The sequence below is a fragment of the Rhinopithecus roxellana genome, chromosome 1 (genome assembly GCF_007565055.1).
Source record: "Rhinopithecus roxellana isolate Shanxi Qingling chromosome 1, ASM756505v1, whole genome shotgun sequence".
NCBI lineage: Eukaryota > Metazoa > Chordata > Mammalia > Primates > Cercopithecidae > Rhinopithecus > Rhinopithecus roxellana.
In genome coordinates, this window is record NC_044549.1 from 104593536 (window position 1) to 104616393 (window position 22858).

The window sequence follows — 22858 nt, forward strand, 5'->3', positions numbered from 1 at the left end:
TGTGTGTATGTGTGTGTGTGTGTATATATATATATTTGTTGTTGTTTTGTGTGTGTTTTTTTTTTTTTTTTGAGACGGAGTCTCGCTCCTCTGCCCAGGCTGGAGCGCAGTGATGTGATCTCGGCTTGCTGCTCCGCCTCCCTGGTTCAGGCGATTCTCCTGCCTCAGCCTTCCAAGTAGCTGGGATTACAGGCACACATCACCATGTGCGGCTAATTTTTGGATTTTTAGTAGAGACAGGGTTTTGCCGTGTTGGCCAGGCTGGTCTCCAAATCCCGACCTCAAGTGAGCCGCCTGCCTCAGCCTCCCAAAGTGCTGGGATTACAGGCGTGAGTCACCACGCCTGGCCTATATTTGAGAAATATTGATCAAGACTGGAATATCTCTGATGCAAAATGCATCATAATAAATGCAAATATATCTAAAAAATTTTCAGCATATTTCAATTAATGTAGATTTTATTTAAATTAGCAATGCTTACCCTAGCACAGAGAGGCAAGTTTGATTTTGATTTATGAATGAGTTTATTATTTTCCCTAATTTGAACTTTACCTAGCATCTTTGGTTCTATCCACAGACAAAAAGCGATTCTAGGGAGACACTAGTGTCACAAGTAAGGGTCATCAAAAACCTATTCTAGGGAGACACTAGTGTCACCAGTAAGGGTCATCATACCATGCAACCGATGGTTATACTTATTTAGAAAAAAACTATAGTCACTTGAGTGTTGTTGAAAAAACTAACATGAAACCTATTTGATAAAATAGATTATTTCAGTTTTCTTTAAATAGCATAGATTTGTTTTTTAGACTTTAGTAGAGAAACTATCATATTTTTTAAGACTAGCCAAGTGCAGTAGTGAGAAGAGGGGAATGAGTAGAACGAGAAGTTCAATCTGTAACTGACGGTGAACAATCAACTGAGATAACTCACTACCATTGGTCTAGCTGAAACTGTCATTTCTCATGGTAATGTTTTAGCCAATAAAATAAACCGACAAAAATAAGTTTTAATTTCTTCAAAGAGATTATGATAGCTACATATAATCCCTTGAAACTTTGCTCATCTGACTACAGAAAAACTGATGGATTGTTTTTTGGGGGCAGTGAAAATCTAAGGACACAGCAACTTGCACAAGAGCAAAAAGATTAATTTCTGAAAAACTATACATGTTGAGAAGAAAGTTACAATATTACAAAACATAAGAGAAATGTGAGACTACAGGTCAAAATGATTTGATTTTTGTTCCAACATGAACAAACAGTAATTTGAAAGATACTATTTCTTGAGTACAAATATCATTTTATCCATATGTCTGGGGCAGTGGCTATCCCAGCTAGTGGCATATTCTAGTTAACTGTTATCTCATATTTATTTTACATATGGATGACTGATTTTCAAAGATGTACTACATAAAAAGTTATGGTTAGTATTAAAAACTCATATAATTTATTCTTTTGTTCATGAATCAAAAACAAATTCACATTCTCTTACAGCATTATGAACCTAATACACTGTAAATACTGCCAATATAGTCTAATATAAAATTGGGAGCTGGATTTTTGACATATATATCTAATCATTAATTTAATTAATAAAATATTTTATTAAGTAAGTCTCTCAAACCATGGTATTCTCAAAATAAGAGTGAAGCGATAAAGAGGAAAGTGAGATTAGAGTTTCTGGTTAGTAAAATTCCAGATAAGTTTATATGTATTTTCTGAAATAAATTCAGACTGAATAAAAAGAGTAAATTTCCAGGTAATTAAATGAGTAGCTAGTCTGTGTTTTAAACTTTGCAATTTGTGTGAGTAATTCTAGATTATGTATACATTACCAAATTGAAAATAAGCTGAAACCACAAATGTAAAACTCCGTAATAAATTAAACATTGAGGAGCACTTAGGGCTCTTTCAATATTAGCTTAGGAACAGTCAAAATTTTAAGCAGTGTACCGATTGATGCCACTAAGAGCCCTTTTTAAGAGCTCTAGAACACATAGTTTTTTTTTCATTCTTGACCTTGAAAACAAAAAGGCTGAAAAATAAAAATCAAAACTGAAAGTGTTGTTTTATATAATTTAAATTAACTCTATGGAATAATGAAGGCAAAGGGGTCTTACAGCAAGAAAGTATCATAAAATAGCTTGACAGACATATAACAGTGTGGAGGAAAGAGAAAAACAAGAGAACTATATTTCATTTCCAAATTACACAAACACATATAAATGTATAAAATACCACTGATCCTTAATCCATATTTCATTAAGCTAAAATCCTTACTTTTTGAAGAAAACCACATGAGACACCTCAGATAAGTTTCCATCATTGACCACCTTACCTGACACCTCATCTATAATTACAAACAAACTTGGGGTGTGGTTTATCTGCTCTAACAGTAGGACTCTCTGTAGATCATCAGATTCATTTATTAAGAAACCCCACCCCTTACCTGGTGGGAGAAACGCTGTATGCTGTTGTAACTGCATGTTGGCTAGAGCCTGTTGGTATTGGAAAATACCAGTGTTAAAGACTGCGGTGGCACCGTTGGTTTTTTCAAGAGCAGGCCTCTTTGGTAATGGGGGAAGTACAGCTTGAGGAATTCCCTGTTTAGTGAATGAGTATAAAAAACAAATACCAGTAAAAAGAGAAAAAGAAAAAAGAAAAATCAGTCGAAGGCTAAAATTGTTAGGAAGCATGAGCAAGCAAGCAGCAGAGCACTTAACTACCCGAGGGAAAAAATCCAATGAACAAAAAATTAAAGAAAAAAAAAAAAAAGCAAGATAAAAGCTTTAAAGGAAGCATTATTTTTGTCCAAAACAAAATCTCACTAGTACGAGAGCACATGTTATAATGTGTTAAAGTGCTTTAGGTCCCATAATGCTTCAGGCTTTCTGTGAGAAGCCATTGATTTGGGAAAAGAGGAAAAGCCGCACTGCGAGCTCCATGAGGATTGACAAGTATAAGCAATGTTAATAGTTAATTGTACAGAGTGACTGAAACAGATAAAATAAAAACTAACCCACTGCTCCTCCCCCCAGATCTACCTAGACATGCAAATGTCCCAGAGCATGCAAGTTTTTTTCCTTAAATACTGAACTATAAATATTAAAATGTAAATAATTCTACCACTAAAGCCATGCTAACCAAACAGGTACATAAATATACAGTCAAAAATACACTCTTTATGTCCTCCAAGTATTTCTTTAGAACATTCTACAATGTAGTTAAACTGAATGTGGGCTGCTGGGCTTTCAGAATCTTTTATTGTATGATATCCGTCTATGTACTTAGATTAAAGTCTTTCTACTAATTTTGTCAGGAAACCACACTCAGTTTTTTCATTGTACTTTATAACTCTATAACAGAAAAAAGGATATATATTTTAAAGTTGATTAAAAAAAAAAAAAACTTGTATCTACAATAAAGCTACATGCCAAGCTAAAAGGTGAAAGGTCATAGTACCAGGTCAAAGGTTGCCTCGAGGGGTCGCTTCAGTGATTTGACAGCCGACTGAGTCTTAATTAGCAGGCAGCGAGCACATGATGGCAATGGGCCAGTGGGGTTCAAGCGCATTAACATAAACAGCAAGCAGAGGTGCATCATGGGGGCAGCAGTGCATTTTTGGGTAGGTGAGAAAAAACAAATAAAAAAACAAATCATCGGAATGCCATATACAACGAATAACAAGACTAAGCATGCACAATAAAGGCACTACTGAGTTGTTATTGGGAGGATAACTCCTCTTTGTAGTTAATTACAAACAAGATACTCTAACAAAAAAAAAGAGTGAAAGGAAGAGGAGGAGAGAGTCTGCCTTCTGTATTTTTGCTCAAGTATCCATAAACAAACACAGAAAAGATCTCTCTCATGATTATATCACTGTTATGAAATACTACACAGTGACTTTTAAAATGAGTATTTCATTGATTTAAGTCATATATTAATGTAAAAAATGACAACATTAAAACAGCTAAGCAAAGAACAAAGAATGGGCTCATTAAAATCAGCTACTAGATCACATTAAAATTTACCTTGATAATATAGTTTAGTAGCTATTCTTAATGATCCAGTTTCTAACTCTTTGAGTACTGCTGTCCCTCTCCTTTCTATATAATGGCATAGTCAAGCTTCTCTAGTGTTAATATTATGTTTATGCCACAATATTATTTCAGACAATCTAGAGAGTATACTACTCAAAATCCTGTAGCTAATTCTAAGAACAATTTTGTTAAACGACTCTCCTAAATAGTTCCGGATCATGTTATTGTTAAAAGCAAGATATATGTGAAGAAGAGCCTTGATGTGCAAAAGAACACACCAAAGGAAAACAATGGCTGATTAGATGGCACACAGAAATAAGAAGACCGAAAATGGCAATATCGTTAAATTGAAAAGGAGACAGGTGGTTCTTTACAAAGCAGAGATTTCAGAAACCCTACATCCAGAATAAGACAGATTAAGAGTTAGGCCAAGGGTAGGAGCAATCTGAACCATTTGAGGAGTTACCCTCACTTCTGTGAAAGTAACTTCTTTATATATTGTCTGGGATACCTGAACAAACATATCTTCAGCAATTTTATTTTAAAAAAGGTTAATAAATGAATAGCTTGTAGTCAGATAGAGTTGCTCACTTTGCTTTTCTGACTGCTAACAAGGAGAGAGCTGATATCTCTACTCACCATGGCAGCTGCAGTGGCTGCAGCCTGTGCAGCTGCAGCCTGGTTGACCTGGTATTGGGCAGCCTTGATCTTGGCTTGCAAATGTGCAGGGGGATGAAAGTATTTGCACTTTTCCCGAGAGCATCTCCCTTTGATGTAATCCATACACACAGTGACTGTGTTGTCATTGGTGTCAATCATTGTGCTGTCAGCAGGATGAGCAAACCGACAATCATTTTCTCCTCTGTTGCAATTGCCACGTTGGTACTCTCGACATACCTATGAGGTCATTAAGTACATGAGGTTTAGTCAACATGAACAAGACGATGCTTTCTGAAGATTTTAACTTAAAGTGCAAGACTGGTGACAGAAGGCTACAGATGAAAGGGGAAAAATGATTTTCAAACAAGGCAACAAAGTAACTTCAACATTTCCTAGTTTAGTTGCCAATTATAACTCCATTTCAGTATAAATGCCCATAAGAAAATACAGGTATAATATTAATTATGGTAAAAATATAATCTGAAATGGTGTTGATATACTTATTAATTGCAAAGGAAAAATAATAACTTCACAGTAAAGAAACATGGCAAACATCACTTTAACCAAGTGATCAAAATTAATATCACCAATAATGAGATGTAGTGACACTGTGTACCTATTGATACGATACAATGAGAAGGGCACACAATCACAATAGATGTATTACTGCCTGAATTTAATCAAGATGAAACATCAGATGAAGTGAATGGAAAGATATTTCACTTAATAACTGACTACTACTCTTCCAAAGTGTCAAGGTCATGCAAGACAGACTGAGATACTATCACAAGCTGGAGGATCCTGGAGTCACAGAAAGAATATTGGGAGGACAACTGGTAAAATTTGATTGAAGTCTGTAGATTGGTTAAACAGCAGTATATCAATGTTAATTTTTCTGGTCTTAGGAGAGATTTCACAGTTATGCAAGATATTAATATTTAGGTCAGTGAAGGCTAGACAGAAACTCTTGGGTCCATTTTTGCAACTCTTGTGTAAATATAAAATTATTTCCAAGTGAAAAATATACAAAATCAAATTTGATAGCTTTTTATGAAAATGTTTCCAGGAGTCATTTTTTGATCTTTAGAGATTCACTTGGTAGCTATATAAAGCAGTAAAAAAAGATTGGTTTTGTTATGTCTGTTTGTTTTATATTTGACAATTCTGTTAATTTTGCCACCAAGATCTTAGGGAAAAGGCGAAAACATTATTTCTCATTCATCTGCGCAATTTTGACTCTTACTATTTAAAAGCAGTCTTCATTTGGGATACTTTGACCCTTTTACCACAAGAGGGCCATCTAAAACACAGAATGTCCTTTTAATATTTTCCTGCTCTTCCTTCAAGCTTCAAGAAAACAATTTTTAATTGTTCAAAAGTATCCTTTCACAAATAGCAAATGCAGATATTAAGCACTTTATTTTGAAGTTAAGCAAGAAAGAGAAACTGTAACCCTGCTATGACTTAGGAAGCAAAGGTTTTCTTGGATTTATATAAATAAAATGATTGCATTTAAATTTGGGTGTTTTCCCCATATTATATTCATATCCTATTACTGAGGAAAGTGCTTAAAGAAAGAGATACTATAATCTGTACCACGCTACATCTTAAAAATGAGCATTATAAATGATATCTTGCACTACTTGGAAACCTCAAGCTAGCTAAAGTTTTGTGTTCCAAATACATACAATGAGCCAGTGTCATTCATCACCACATTCAGAGTTATTAAGAACACAAAAACGACTTTAAAAATTATTCAAGATTCTGGTTTTTTATTAGTGTATTTATCTTATTGAACACAAGAAAAAAAAGTATTACCAAGATTTATAACTTAAAAAGCAAAAATGATCAAGCTGTTACCCAGAATAATTATCCTCCTCTCTGGCTGAACATTAGCATCAGCTATGGAGTTTGCTAAAACAATACCCAGTACCTAATCAAAATTTACTGTATGTGAGGCTCATCACTATACTCAGGAAGAGTATAGTGCCTACCTTAAATAATGATAAAAAGTTTTATGCGTGTATGTGTGTGTGTGTATGTGTGTGTGTGTGTATGCTAAATATACACTACTGCATAAACAAAAGGGCTATTTTTCTGTTTAAGCAAACCTATGTTAATGCAGGCATCACCAAATAGGAAACTTGCAGAAGGTCTATAAGTGATCTCTCTCAGCTGCTGTTTGCTCCTCAGTAATTCCTGCTTTCTTGAATATGCTCAAAATGAATTGGCAGCAGGGAACTAACACTCTATTTTTCCTATGTAGTTTACTCTTTCCCACATTAACAATAAAGAAGACCTGAAGTTATTTAGGTTCTGTGTGTTCGTACTTGCATGTGTGTGCAGGGGGTGGGGTTCTACAGGTTAAGGATTGGTTTATTATAATCTCATATTCTTTACTCTGCTGTGAGACATTTAGAAAGAATTCTACAAATATTTAAGCAGAGTTAATAACTAAGAATTAGCTCAGAATGTGTCATAAAACCAACCTTTTTTGAGATTAAAAAAACTTAGTCAACTGTTTTTGCATAATATGCATGTTTGACTCTTTCATATTTTTATTTTTTTGCAGCTTATGGTTTTTCCTGATGTAAGAAATGGGACAAAAGAAACATACTGTAATAGCTACTCTCACATTATTCTTGCCTTTGAAAAAATAAAGAAGAGAAAATGTCTTGTGAAAACTTGTACTGGTGAAAGGTACAGGCCAGAGGGACTGGAAATTTACCAACCATTAGATGTGCATCTGAATTGTGGGGTAACTATGGGAACATGAACTTCCCAAAGCTTCTAAAACACATTTTTCCTAATAGACATCATCAATAAAATGGGATCTATCCCTTGGTTGCTCAATATGGGTTTGATCTGGTTTCTCTGATAAACTCGAGGACACTTTATGCTGATCCCCAAAATAAATCTCTTAGACATACTACTACATTAGTAAATTACAATTGACAAATTATTTAAATTCAACAAATTTAATCTCATAATTAAAAACAGGGTAAGAAATTATGACATTTATCACAGAGAATTTGAAACACAGAATGTAAATTAAATCTGAAAATTCTAACAACATTGTGGCTCATTTTTCTCTTCTCATCTAGTCTTCTGTATGTATGCACACATTTTAAAAAACTGTACAGTATAGCTATTATTTGGTGACCTTTTATGCTCAACGATGCAGCATAAGCATTTTCTCATTTTGCTAAATATTTTCCAGAGTGATCACTTTGGATGGCTGCATCAAATTTCATCAAATAGTGTACATAATACAGGTAATTCTTTTGGAGGATATCTAGATGATTTCCAGTATTTCCATATCACAAATAATATTCAAATAATATATCCATAACTATAGGCATTTTTCATTTTTGGCAGATAAATGTACAGATTTATCTGTACATGTGTATGTACTGGGTCAACATATAAAATATTTTGTGACTGGGCGTGGTGGCTCAAGCTGGTAATCTCAGTACTTTGGGATGCTAAGGTGGGTGGATCACTTGAGGCCAGGAGTTTGAGACCAGCCTGGCCAACATGGTGAAACCCCATCTCCACTAAAAATACAAAAATTAGCTGGGCATGGTGGCAGGCGACTGTAATCCTAGCTACTCAGGGGACTGAGGCAGCAGAATAGCTTGAACCTGAGAGGCGGAGGTTGCAGTGAGCTAAGATCGTGCCACTGCACTCCAGCCTAGGTGACAGAGCAAGACTCTGTCTCAAAAGAAAAAAAAAAAGAGTTTGATAAATGGTTTTTAAACCTACATTAAAATAATAAAATCTATTTAGCTACACATGTAATGTGATTCAACATGAGCCTTTTACTCTACAAGTACTAAGGCAAGATTTGCCAATGAAGATATTCAATGAAAACATTTAAATTCTATTTTCAGTTCTAAATTCTATTTCCAGAAAAATATCTACGGAATAATTATAAACTTTAAATAACCAAAAGAAAACATAGGAAAATTTCCTAAAGAAATGTAAATTAATTCTAAATAAACCTTCTTTTGTTAACTAAATAGCAGTAATATAGCAGACAGACAATGGGGTTTGTAGTCAGAAATTATGAGTTCCAGTTCCTATCACTTTACTAGCTATGGAGTCTTCATAATGAAAACACTATTAACATCTATTTAAAGGGTCATGAATACTGAATAAAATAATACACAGCTTATAACACATCATACAAATCTGGATAATATGAATAATCCTGTCATTTGATCTCTAATTTTTTAATACATGAAAAACATATTTCAAAATGGTCAAAATAATAAGTTTTATAAGTAGTATTAAATTTAACAATGCTCTGCAAGTTAAAGCACTGGGATTCTAAGGAGATTAATGTTCATATTCGAATTTATTCAAAACTGGAGAGTCATTTGCATGTTCTTTAAGGAGATATCCCTTTGAAGTAATATGTTTTGTGCTCACCATATTTGTATAATTAACTCAGTCATCTTGGAGAATAACAATCAAAAGCAGGAATAGAAAGCTAATTATAAGAAGAAACAGGTACTTTGTCCATTTTAATATTTTGAGAAGTCAATTTAATAGTTAATGGCCAATATTAAGAAACATATTCAAAGACATATAGCCACATGTTCACCAATAAGCAGCATGGACTTCACTTTCTATTAAGTTGGAACTAACAAGCTAAATTTTTCTAAGTATTACTTTAAAAAGTAATCCTGGATAATCACTTTGATCAATCACTTTGATCAAAGGGTTCACAACATTGTTGATCATGAGTTTATAATTTAATGCAAAGAAATTATCTCTATCTTCATTTTAAAAGGATTAAAATATCCACTTTGTAATCCTCATAATTCTGGCAATTAGGTAAATATAACTGTAGTCAATTTATTGTACAATTAAAATCCCTAGATAAATATCAGATCATGTGATTTCTAGTTTCAGTTGGTGATATGGTTTGGCTGTGTCCCCACTCAAATCGCGTCTTGAATTCCCACATGTTGTGGTAGACAGCAGGTGGGAGGTAACTGAATTAAGGGGGCATATCTTTCCTGAGCTGTTCTTAAGATAGGAAGTAAGTCTCACGAGATCTGATGGTTTTCAAAAGGGTTATGTCCCTGTGCAACCTTTTTGCTTGTCTGCCACCATGTGAAATGTGCTTTCCATCTTCCACCATAATTGTGAGGTCTCCCTAGCCATGTGAAACTGTAAGTCCAATAAACCTCTTTCTTTTTGTAAATTGCCCAGTCTTGGGTATATCTTTACCAGCAGCATGAAAATGGACTAATACAGTTGATTATTCAATAACTGTATATATTTGATCAATTTTTCTCCTTCCAAAAAAAATCAAGAAAAGGACATCTACTTTAACTACCTCATAGTATTTCTGTTAGGATCAAATGGGAGCATTCTTTGAAATCTAAAAGGTAGACTCCATCATTGCTATTCAGGCCAGAAAACACAAGCATACTTCTATAGGTAATGGAACTAAGAATCTACCACTTGATCTCATATAAAAAGATAAAATCTGAACAGGAATGACCAACGCCAGAACCATTAAGTCCACTTCCACGTTATCATTTATTAATTCCCATGAATGACTGTGCAAACCCAACAGGACAGGAAAATGGACACAACTTTGAAACAAGCTTGTCAATACACCAAGTTAGCCATTACCTTATTTAATTTATATTATTATTATTATTTGAGATAGGGTCTCCCTCTGTCACTCAGGATGGAGTGCAGGGGCGCAATCTCAGTTCACTGCAGCCTCAACCTCCCTGCTCAAGTGATCCTCCCACCTAAGTCTTTCAAGTAGCTGGGACTGCAGGTGTGAACTACTGTTCTTAATCTAGCAATTACTACAGTTTAAGCAACTTACAACTCTACACCACATCAAAACTCTAATCACAGAGATTAATAACTGACAGAGCCATAGTGTATTAAATTGTTCAAATGAAGATGTTACTACATTTTTAAGAGTCATTCTAAAGTTCATTACAGATTTAAAAAAACAACCTACATAAACCTCTATGTGCAAAACTCTTAAGGTTTCTTGGGAATTTTCCGGAGATATTAAAAAAAAAAATCACAAAAGCAGTAGCCAAACATCCTCTAAAAAATGCAAAATTAAAATAATCCTACCAATAAGACTTTCTTACATTATTAAAAGCATCTTCTTTTCTAATCTTTTCTGAATAGAAAGTCTTTTATTCCATCATGTTAAATCCACTAAACACCTAAATAATCCCAACCTAGGCATGCTTTTCACTGTCATTCTAATCCTCATTTAGCTTTAAATGTTCTATTTTTTTGTAGTCAATGGGTATTATATATTTTTCTGCCTATATGAAAAAGGTTATTAGATTCTTCTGTGGAAGTAGTGGAAACATACAACCATTAGTGGCCTGAATTAGAAACTCGTGTAATGATTACCTCACAGAACAAAACTTTCAGACAAGAATAATTTATTTTAAGACAAGCAAACACAAACTGAAACTATCAGAAACCGCTGTTTGTCCACCTTTCCTGGAATACTTATGTTTTTCTCATATAGACTGCTGATGTAAAAATGGTGCAGTTAACCAAATGTCAATCTAATGTTTTCATAAGTATGTGAAATACGTGTCCCCTGGTTTTTATTTGATTACTCCTATGTAATATAAATTACCTTAATAATCATCATTGTTTACCTAAAGTATTTCACTATGCTGTGCACAGTGTTCTCATCAACTTACTGGAGGAGATGGATTTTTAATTAAGGTTCACAAAAAACTACATCATTTACAAATACATTAAATAAATGATGAAAAGTTGAAGCCTAAATAAGAGATGCTAGTATCTTTTAGTGCATGTGTTTATAGCTATTTGCATTTAGAGTCACCTGGCAGATCTGTGAAAAATATTACCAAACCCTATCGCAGATCTACTGAGTCAGTCTTTGGGGATGAGGCCCTACATTTTTAACAATCACCCCAAGTGATTCTAATCTCATTAAAGTATGAAAACCACTGCTTTAGGTCTAGGTGCATAATCAAGATGCCATATTTTATAGCTGAATTGCTCAAAATGTAAACATGTTTCCAAGGAGAATGGTAACACATGATAAACATTTTTCATATTTTAGTACCTCTGTGGGATTACCCTGAGCCCTGAATAAGGGAATATATCTTTCTGTGTTTAATCACCTGAGTAACTGGTTGACTGACTCATTTATCCATTCATTTAACAAGTTATTGGGCATCAGTTATGAGTCTGGGCACTATTCTCATGTGGATCTTTTCTTGTCATTGATAAGACAGGAATTAAAGGGTTTCAAAGACATTCCTCACATCTTCTACTTAAAATATTTTCAACAGTTTCCTACTGAATATTGTTGAGTAAATGAGAGAATGAATGCATTCACGAATTCTTTTAGCACCATAAAAAATTACTGTGCATCTTGAAAATAAGTCAAACAATGATTTCTCCAATTACTAACTCTTTGTAATAAAACAGGGGTATGGCTAAAAAAACTCAGTCTTTTCTAGAATCTATAGATGTGAATAATTTCTTAACAAAATCATGGAAAGAAATTGCTGAGACCAGCCTGGCGAACATGGTGAAACCCTGTTTCCACTGAAAATACAAAAATCAGCCGGGCATGGTGGCACACATCTATAATCTCAGCTACTCAGGAGGCTGAGGCAGGAGAATTGCTTGAACTTGTGAGGTGGAGGTTGCAGTGAGCTGAGATCGCACCACTGCACTCCAGCCTGGGCAACAGAGTGAGACTGCGTGTCAAAAAAAAAAAAAAAAAAAGGAAGTATGAATTTTGGAGTACAGGAAGTACTTGGCAACAAAGTCTTTTAAAAGATAGCCAGTAAAGAAAGGATAATATGAATATTGATATAAATCTCATGTTGTGTGTATATGTATATAATTTTTAAAAATAAATGTTTCAATAGCTTGTGGCTGGTGTTAAAAAAAAGAAAATGACCTAAATGTCCCTAGAATGTTCTAATTGGAAGTGACCTTAGAGATTATGGGGTGCAATCCCCTAACTTTACATGTGAGGAATATGAAGCCCAGAGAAGAAGAGCATCCTGATCCAAGCTGGCTCACCTAATTAGCAACATCACGTGCAGTAATTCTTGAATTCCTGTTTTCCAATTTAACATTTTTTTTTTTTCTGTAGTATCACACTGGGTGCTGTAAAGATGTCAGTTTTAAGCAATTATGTAAGAACCAGAAGGCTGGCAATCTATGGTATTTTAAATTTCCTTATTGTCTAACAAGTTGCAGTAAAAAGATAGAAAGAAGTGGCAAGAAGAACTGGTCAATAGTTTAACTGATTCCAAAAATGTTTTACCTCAGAAGGAACTCAAAATTCAAATATATGCTTCAGAATTTCATAAGGAAGAAGTAAAGTATACATTTAAATACCAAATGACCAAACATTTGATCAATTAATAAATAAGTGCATTTATTGCCATGTCTTTTAGACTTCGATACGTGATGCAATTGGCATGCGAGGAAATAACGTGCAGATAGGATTGTCTAAAATCACAAGCACAGAGCAGCAAGATGAGCCTCAGAGCTCCACGCTGCACTATCCTAACAGGTTGGAACTGTGACACTGGACCCGATCTTGTTAACAAGAATAAGACAGGAAGCTGTACTACAATCAAGCATTTAGAGAAGCAGGATTCAGATAAAAGGCAAATCACAGTTGATGCAGTGGTAGCCATGTGTACTGACTATAGCAAAAGAAAACAGACAAAATACAATAAGTAGCTCCTCACAAAAAGAAAAAACCCAAAGACAAAAGTCTTCATTTCAATTAAGCACTACCAAATATAACCAGTAACAAACTACCCAAAATTGTGAATGTAGGAGGATTGGTTTAGTAGAGCTATAACCATTTTTTTGAATATCATCTATTAATAATTAATTCATTAAAGTTCATCTCAGATTGCTTATTTGGTTACCACTAATCAATCAACAATTATGCATTAAGAACTCAGGGTTTGCTTTAGAAAGGTTGGGGGAATAAAACTGCTTCACATGCTGAGCATCCAATAATTTCAGATATTTAAAAAAAATTTAAGTTTCCTCTTAATCCATCTGCAAACAGCATTAGTTAATTAATAAGCAAGTACAGCTGTGTAATGACAAATCACTCAAAAATCCAGGTGTATCAGGTGTATCTCCCTAGCAAGAACAAGTTGCTTCACATCTCTTCCCCTAAAATCATTTCCCTGTAAAATAGAATAAATAACAGTGTCTTCCTGATAAGATTGTTTTGAGCATTAAACCTCTGATGCATGTGTCTGGTATATGACTGTCAATACGCTAAAATCTCAGAGCCTTTGTAATGTATGCAACAAAAGTTAATAAATAATAAATCAGCTTATTAACTAAATTCCTGCTAAACTGACAAATTATTTGAGTCAATTATGTTCATACAACAGCCTCATTTTGCCACTTTCTCAGTAAAATTTATTAGCACTAAGTATTGCCTCATCCTCAGGAGGAGGAAATAAAAGGCATCCAAATAGGAAGAGAGGAAGTCAAATTATCCCTGTTGGCAGACAAGTTGTTTCTTTATCTAGAAAACCCCTCTGTCTCTGCCCAAAAGCTCCTTGATCTGCTAAACAACTTCAGCAAAGCTGTAGGATACAAAATCAATGTATAAAAATGAATAGCATTCCCATAAACCAACAACATCCAAGCAGAGAGCCAAATCAGGAGTGCATTCCCATTCACAATTGCCACAAAAAGAATAAAATACTTAGGAATAACAGTTAAGCAGGGAGGTGAAAGCTCTCTAAAATGAGAATGACAAAACATCCCTCAAAGAAATCATGTATGACACATAACAAATTGAAAAACTTTCCATGCTCATGGATAAGAAGAATCCGTAACATTAAAATGGCCATAATGCTCAATGCAAGTTATACATTCCGTGTTATTCCTGTCAAATTACCAATGACAACATTCTTCACAGAATTAGGAAAAAAAAAAAAAAAAACTACTTAAAAATTCATATGGAATAAAAAAAAGAGCTTGAACAGTCAATAGCCAATACAATCTTAAGCAAAAATAACAAAGCTGGAGGCATCACATTACCTGACTTCAAACTATAGTACAAGGCTACAGTAAACAAAACAACAAGGTACTGGTACAAAAAAAGACACACAGACCAATGGAACAGAATAGAGAGCCTAGAAATAACGCAGCACACCTACAACTATTTGATCTCCAACAAAGTTGACAATAATAAGCAATGAGGAAAGGACTCCCTGTTCAATAAATGGTGCCAGGATAACTGGCTAGCCATACATAGAAGATTGAAACTGAACCTCTTCTTTACACCATATACAAAAATCAACTCAAGATGGATTAAAGGCTTAAGTGTAAAACCCCAAACTATAAAATCCCTGAAAGATAACATAGGAAATACCATTCTTGACACAGGACCTGGCAAAGATTTCATGACAAACATGCCAAAAGCAATCGCAACAAAAACAAAAATGGAAAAATGGTATCTAATTAAACTAAAGAGCTTCCACACAGCAAAAGAAACTATCAATGGAATAAACAGCCTACAGAATGGGAGAAAATATTTACAAACTATGTATTCCACAAAGGTCTAATATCTAGAATCTGTAAGGAACTTAAATTTACGAGCAAAAAACAACCCTATTACAAAGTGGGTGAAGGACATAAACAGATGCTTTTCAAAGAAAGATATACAAGTGACCAACAAGTATATGAAAAATGTCCATTATCACTAATATTAGAGAAATGCAAATCAAAACCACCAGATACCATCTCACGCCAGTTAAAATGTCTATTATTAAAAACTCAAAAAATAATGAATGTTGGCAAGGTTGCAAAGAAAAAGAAACAATTATACACTGCTGGTGGGAGTGCAAATTAATTCAACCATTGTGGAAAACAGTGTGGCAATTCCTCAAAGACCTAAAAACAGAAATCATTTGACCCAGTAATCCCATGACTGGGTTTTTACCTAAGGAATATAAATCGTTCTACCATAAAGACACACATGTGTATGCAGCACTATTCACAATAGTAAAAACATGGAATCAACCTAAGTGCCCATCAATGGTAGCCTGGATAAAGAAAATGTGCTATATATATACCATGGAATACTATGCAGACATAAAAAAGAATGAGATCATGTCCTTTGCAACAACATAGATTGAGCTGGAGGCCATTATCTGAAGCAAACTAATACAGAAATAGGAAACCACATACCACATGTTCTCACTTGTAAGTGGGGGCTAAATGATGAGACCTCATGGACACAAAGAGGGAAACAGCAGATGTTAGGGCCTATTGGAGGGTGGATGGTGGGAGGGGGGAGAGGATCAGAAAAAAATACCTATTGGGTATTGTGCTTATTACCTGGGTGATGAAATAATCTCTACACTAAACCCCAATGATATAAAGTTTACCTATATAAAAACCTGCACATGTACCCCAAACCTAAAATGTAAGTTAAAAAAATATATCGCCTCATCCTCACCAGGGTAAAGAGGAAAAGGTCATTTTGTTCTTTAGGTGGGTTCAATGACAGGTTTGTACCTTCAATGTACGTTTGATGCTGTCACTTTTTCTCTACATCTGTAATTTACCAAATTCATTAATTCACAGTCATGTCGAAATTCTGAACAACCACTTTGAAGTAAGATTTATAACTTTAATATCTTTTTCATATACCAACAGCAGAGCCCACGCATCTGATCATCCTTTACTCTAGAACTTAAGAGGATTATGCAAAAAACTTTTATGAGAGCACACTTCATAAACAAAGTTTCCTTTCTACTTCAACCAAAATATTGTACAGCTTATGAGGAAACCTGCAATAATAAATTGTAAAATGTTTTACAGACACTAATATTTGTTAATCTTTATGAGAACAATTTTTAGGGGATTGATAACATTTGTTATTCTTGATAGTTGCAACAATAACAACAAACATTCAGGAGGCATTTGCTATGTGCCAGATATTCCCCTAACTCTTTGAGGTAAGTGCCGTTTTAAAGATGAGGAAATTGAGGTACAGTGATACAACCAGGCAATCTGACTTTAGGGTCCAACCTCTTATCCACTATTCTAAATATGAATGTTGTAGCCTTTATAAACATTACATTAATCAAATACAGCATATCTATACTCTAGTAAAATGTTCCAAACCCTAAGCCAAAATCTCTGTTTTAAAATTTTTACAACTTTTTGGCCATGGAAACACACAAACAAACAAAAAAATACACTTGGAGAATTAGAATGTAGTACATAAAGACACCAACTAGTCATTCCTACCTCAAGTCTGTCTGTTCGCATTAATTTCTGTGCAGCAGCTGCAGCAGCTGCAGGTACAGGGACACCCGGATTCCCTGTAACCAACATTGGTGCAGTCGGCAAGATCTCTGCTGGGACCAGGCTTGGAGAAACAGGTCCCAGATAGGGATTAAAGGCTGCTGATGCATTGGTGGCTAAGCTTGGTGCAACTGAAAACATTGGCTGAAAAATAAAATAAAAGCAAAATGTAACAAGCAGGTCTCAGCTCAAAGTTGATATTCTTAATTATACATTTGTCCTCCATCCATCTATCCATTCTTCCTTCCTTCCCTTCTTCCCTTTAATCCTGTGTTCATTTACCATTTGTCCTCCATCCATCTATCCATTCTTCCTTCCTTGCCTTCTTCCCTTTAATCCTGTGTTCATTTACTATCATTTAGGGTAAGGCTGTTTTATTAAATAAGCATTCATCAAATCAATGTTTTTCTAAAATTGTAACAGGTAAAATATCCATTAAATTATTCACTGGAATTTTGAACCTAAGGGTCTACAATACTTGTAATTTTTTTTTTTTTGAAAAATAGATAAACTAGGCAGAAACTCCTTGTGGTCACCTAATCTTCATCTTTGCCCTGACTTAATTCTAGGTATGGTATTTGTCTAAGAAATACATTTTGTAATTGCTATGTCAGATGTACTTGAAAGACCTGTTTACAACTCTTAATAGGTTGCAAGTGTCCTATGATCCGGAATAAATAAAGTAGAACTCCCAGGGGATAAAAGAGTTTCACAGTCAATGTAAGCTGTAAATAAATCTCATGGGTATGGGAAAGGTGATGATGACACCTTGTCTTCTGAGCACATAAGATAAAGTGTTTGGTATACTTACTTGATGGTGATTTTTCTGGGGGAAATTATAAATGTTTCACTAGTCTATCATACCTTACTGAGGGAAAACAAGTCTAAAATGTGAAGTCCGAAGTAGAACTGCTACTAAGGAAATGCTACATGATTAGTCAAGGAAATACATATGGCAGAACTGAATAAACTGCTACAAGACAGAATTTCTTCCAGAAATGCTTTCATGGATACACAAGGATTGTTTCTATTTGTTGATGTGCAAACTTGCATATCATAAAATATACTTGTTCTTGAATAGCATTAATTTACCTGAAATCTAACAATTTGTTTTTCTAGTGTTTAAAGTATAACAGAACACAACAATTTCATATCTTATCGATAGTACATTTTTAACTTCCTAACAGACACTCAATTCTAGTTCTTGAAGTTTAATGCTTCGTGTAACAATGCTTGTTTCTGAAACACAAAAGCTTGTAGGCAAAATGGATGCTGTTCTTTAATTTTTTTTTTTTTTTTTTTTTTTGAGACGGAGCCGTGCTCTGTCGCCCCAGCTAGAGTGCAGTGGTGCAATCTCGGCTCACTGCAAGCTCCGCCTCCCGGGTTCATGCCATTCTCCTGTTTCAGCCTCCCTAGTAGCTGGGACTACAGGTGCCCACCACCACACCTGGCTATTCTTTTGTATTTTTAGTAGAGACGGGGTTTCACCATGTTAGCCAGGATGGTCTCAATCTCCTGACCTCATGATCCGCCCACCTCGGCCTCCCAAAGTGCTGGGATTACAGGCGTGAGCCACCGAGCCCAGCCTCTTTAAGGTAATATTTAACAATTTATTTTCTTTACTCAGCAGTAACGAACAGAATTACAGAACATTTTTTAGAATAAAAGAGACATTATAATGTATTAATAACTAATTCTGCCATCTGATAGGAATAAGAAGTTACATGATCCCTGAATATATGTAGCATTCAAGAGAGCTTTGTAGCAAAACTTTTTGCAATATAAGGTATACATTACAAATGTAATTCTTATAGTACAAAAGAAATACGTTAAAAAGTAAAATATATCCTTTATTCACTCTGGCCCTGACTGATTCTATATTTAGAAAAATAAAATGAATTTCAAGTGTTCCCTTTTTCTTAGGGCAGTGGTTTTCAACTGAGTTGTTTTGCCTCTCAGGAGACACCTGGCAATGTCTAAAGACATTTTTGGTTGTCACAGCTGGAGGGGAACTATTGCATCCAACGGATGGAAGCCAGGGATGCTGCTAAGTATTCTACAACATATAAGACAGCCCCTCACAATAAAGAATTATCCAGCCCCGAAAGTCAATGCTGTCAACGTTAAGAAGGCCTTTCTTAGGGAACTCTTCTGTTGACCTCAAAAATTGCTTGGGAAGCAAACTCTTTGCATTTAGCTATACATTTTTACTAACAAAAATATGAAAAACCAGAATATGCAATACCTAATGTGATTCATTGAGAAAAAACAATACAATATAGATTATACCATTTCAACTTAAAATAATTATGCTTCTGAACACGTTGGTTTGAATGTCATGTTTAGCTGCTCTGCCAGGTCGATGGCTCTTGCCTGATGAAGTGGTCTCAAGTAGCACCTCTAATCACCAACCCCTCCCAGCACAAAGCAGCAACCTGCAGACAACAAGAACTATCTGTGCATTCTAGATCTTAACAATCAACAAGCTGTCAAAAACTAGGGCCCAGGGCAGTCTCTGTCCACCAACACTTCCCGGAGCCACAGCTGACTTAATGCTGCGCCACTGTTCACTCTCTGTCCAGGTGGCAGCAGGACAAGGATTGATTGTATAGTGAATATATGTTGAACTTGGATTTCTATTCAAGGATATTCAGGTTAAACTTGTACTTTGTTACACATTGTCAGATTGCATATGAAAATCCAGCCAGACAAGCACCTTAATTTCTATATTAGTCATTTAAGAATTATAAGAAATTTAGCATAGAAGACTAAAAGAGTCTATGTCAGGGGACTAACAGACTAGTTCAGCAAACGGACAACAGAAGCTATTCACTATCATTCCTCTTTGCATTTTTTTACTATGAATAAACATGTATTTCCAGATAGTGCATTTTTAATGTATACTTCAGAAAGTTACTGAGATGTTTATGTTACTGTACATAATCTACTATAATTATTTAAAAGCAAAGGACAAATTTAAAAATGTTTTCGGAAGAAAAGCATTTTTATTTTAATAAAATGAGACCAGAGGCTAATAAAACTCAGCTCTCTTAAATCTCATCAAATAAAATACACTGGAAATCTAAAAATGCATATAATGCAGCTGTTGCACATTACAGGCAGAATAACACTTTTGTTATGTAAAAATACTGCTTTAATAACTGGCAATAATCTTTCCTGAGTTGTTTCTATAGAGTCAGCAAGAGAATTGATCTTTTGCTTTAATTCAGCAGAGCAAATTCAAATCTGAACAATTTTAGGGCACTGTCCCCAAGTCAAGTCTGTAGGAGTTTTTAAAAATGTGAAACCTCAACTATTCAGCAAGCATTATCTCAAATTGTTCCCTCTTTCGATAAGCAGAGCTATTTGCTGAATAGGCAGACAATCAATAACTAGCTTTATACTATGAAACTTGATTCCAAAAGACAGACAGACAGACAGGCACACACACACACACACACACACACACACACACACATGCAACATTCCTTCATTTATTTTAAATTTTTGTAAATTTGTTACATCACTTTAGTCATATTGTTTTCTCAAAGAGTGCCATGTTGAAGATAGGTCACTGCTAGCCCCATCAGAGTGCCCTAATCAGATTAGGAAAGCACTTGACCTGCACTACTGCAGGAGGTTCAGCAGAAATCTCAAAGACAGATATTAATGCAATGTTGTTATCAAGTGGCATCCTGTTCTCTCTCTGAAGGATAACATATAACTATGTAATTGGTATATTTGATACTGAGTATATTCTTGTGATAATGATTTGTAGGTATCTCTGTTACTGGAAGACATAAGAAAGTTTGGTTTATAATTGCCTTTTGCCAACCAACACCCTCACCAGAGAAAAACAAAGTACGAACTTACTAATTCTGGTGCTGCTTAATCACTTGTTTGTTTTAAATCAGACATTGATTCCATTAAGGTAATCAGGCTTCATTATAAATCAAAGTGTTAATGTCATATTGTGACCCTAGTTAGCTATGCAAACATGATTATTAGTAACTCCCTATTTATTGTGTGTCAGCGTCATGCTGAGTGCTTTATCTGTGCTATTTATTGTATTTAATCCTTACAACAGTAGAGTATAAATTCCCTTGGTAATTTTTTTTTTGTTGTGTTTTTTGAGGGGTAGAGATCAGAAGAGATCTGTTTAGTTCCCTACGGTCTATAGATTATGTGTCTATAGACACAAATGAGTGAATCGAAGGCCTAGGATGTGACCACAGGTGTGTCTGATTCCAAGTGGTTCTGACAAAGTGGTTTTCACACAATGAACCAGGTGTCCATTAAAATCACCCGGAGGACTTTTAAACCGTGAATGCCCTGGCCACTCCTCACTCGTCAGAATCTCTGGTAAGTGGCAGGATTTTTTTTAGAGCTCCTAGGTGATTCTAGTTCCACACACTATGTCGTTTTCTACAGATACAGGTACACTTTTCTGATTGTAAGTAAGGTCTCTAAGGATACATGTTCCCTTATGGCTCTTTTCTTTTAAACATGGTTTATCCTCCACACTGAATGCTACCCATGGCTAGCCAATCTGTTTAATCCCTAATTGTGCTTCAAGAATTAAGACTCTTCGGGTAAGTTGTTCTTGATCCATCCACATCTCAAACTATGAAGGGGTTTTTCTTACCCTCTGTTCCCATGAACTCCTAATTACTTGAATGCAGCATATACCACTGCATGGGTTTATCTGAATATCTCCTCTAGTCTGACAATACTGGAGGCTCCTAGAGGGCAGACTTTTGCCTTATGTCTTGTTCATGTTATGTATGTGCTGCGTTTAGCATCTATACAGATCCTCTACAAACATCTACTTAACATATATACTAATGGATTTGCTAACTGCTTTTCTCTGTCATGGAAACAAGCAAACACATTAAATATTCTTTAGAATATATACTTGAATGTGAAATAAAAGTGATTGTTATTTTCTTTCTTTACCTCAAAATTTAATGATTACTATCTGTAATATACCTGTCCAAAGTTTATTCTTTTTGTTTTGCAATTTTTTATATTAAGCTTTCTAAGTTTCAGTAATGTAGTTACCATGTTGTAATGTTGCAAATATCACAGGGGCTGACATTTATCTTAAAACACCATGTGAACATTGTTTGTTTTGCAATGTTTGAGAATAATAAAAAAAAAAAGGAGGGAGTATATGTAACAGAAATATGTAATCAGTATACACTGAAATTCACAGAACACAAACTTTGTCATATTTTTCTAGATTATATGTATGTATATAAAGCAATAAAATATAAAGTGCTTTTTTTAAAAAAACACACAAAATCAAGGTATATAAAAGCATGTTTCTGGGTAGACATAACCCTGTAACTAGTCTCAGTGAGCTATTTTGAATATAAACAGTGCCAAAAGCTAACAGGAGGTATCAACAAATTCATGTTATAAAGTTCTTTTTTTCTAAAAAAGCAGGGCCAGGCACAGTGGGTCTGGCCTATGATCCCAGCACTTTGTGAGGCTGAGGCAGGAGAATCACTTGAGCCCAGGAGTACGAGCTTACAGTATGCTATGACTGCACCACTGCATTCTAGCCTGGGTGACAAAGCGAGACCCTCTTTCTTAAAAAAAAAAAAAAAAAAAAAAAAAAAAAAGATAGCAAATGACTGGAATAAAATAAGAGATACTGTTATAACTTTGCTCCTAGACTGATTTGTGACTGGATAAATCAATGAGTATCTCCTTCATTCTTAGTTTCACTTCATCCTTCAATCCAGTTGTACCAAAATAACAAACATTTAAATAAAGAACACTCTGGCC

General features: G+C 34.8%; 1 protein-coding gene across 21 annotated transcripts in view; it reads right to left on the reverse strand.

Moving 5' to 3' along the window:
• The window catches only part of MBNL1 (muscleblind like splicing regulator 1), a 266635-nt gene that overhangs the window by 15462 nt on the left and 228315 nt on the right, over positions 1–22858 (reverse strand). For 15 of the 21 annotated variants that reach the window (XM_010372088.2, XM_010372091.2, XM_010372084.2 and 12 more), the window contains 4 exons: positions 17009–17209; positions 4682–4939; positions 3465–3518; positions 2452–2605 (listed from right to left, as the gene is read on the reverse strand). In XM_010372088.2, the coding sequence (XP_010370390.1) occupies positions 2452–2605; positions 3465–3518; positions 4682–4939; positions 17009–17209 (667 nt within the window). The remainder of the gene's footprint in view (positions 1–2451; positions 2606–3464; positions 3519–4681; positions 4940–17008; positions 17210–22858) is intronic. The other 6 variants (XM_010372096.2, XM_010372090.2, XM_010372089.2 and 3 more) reach the window with 3 other exon arrangements.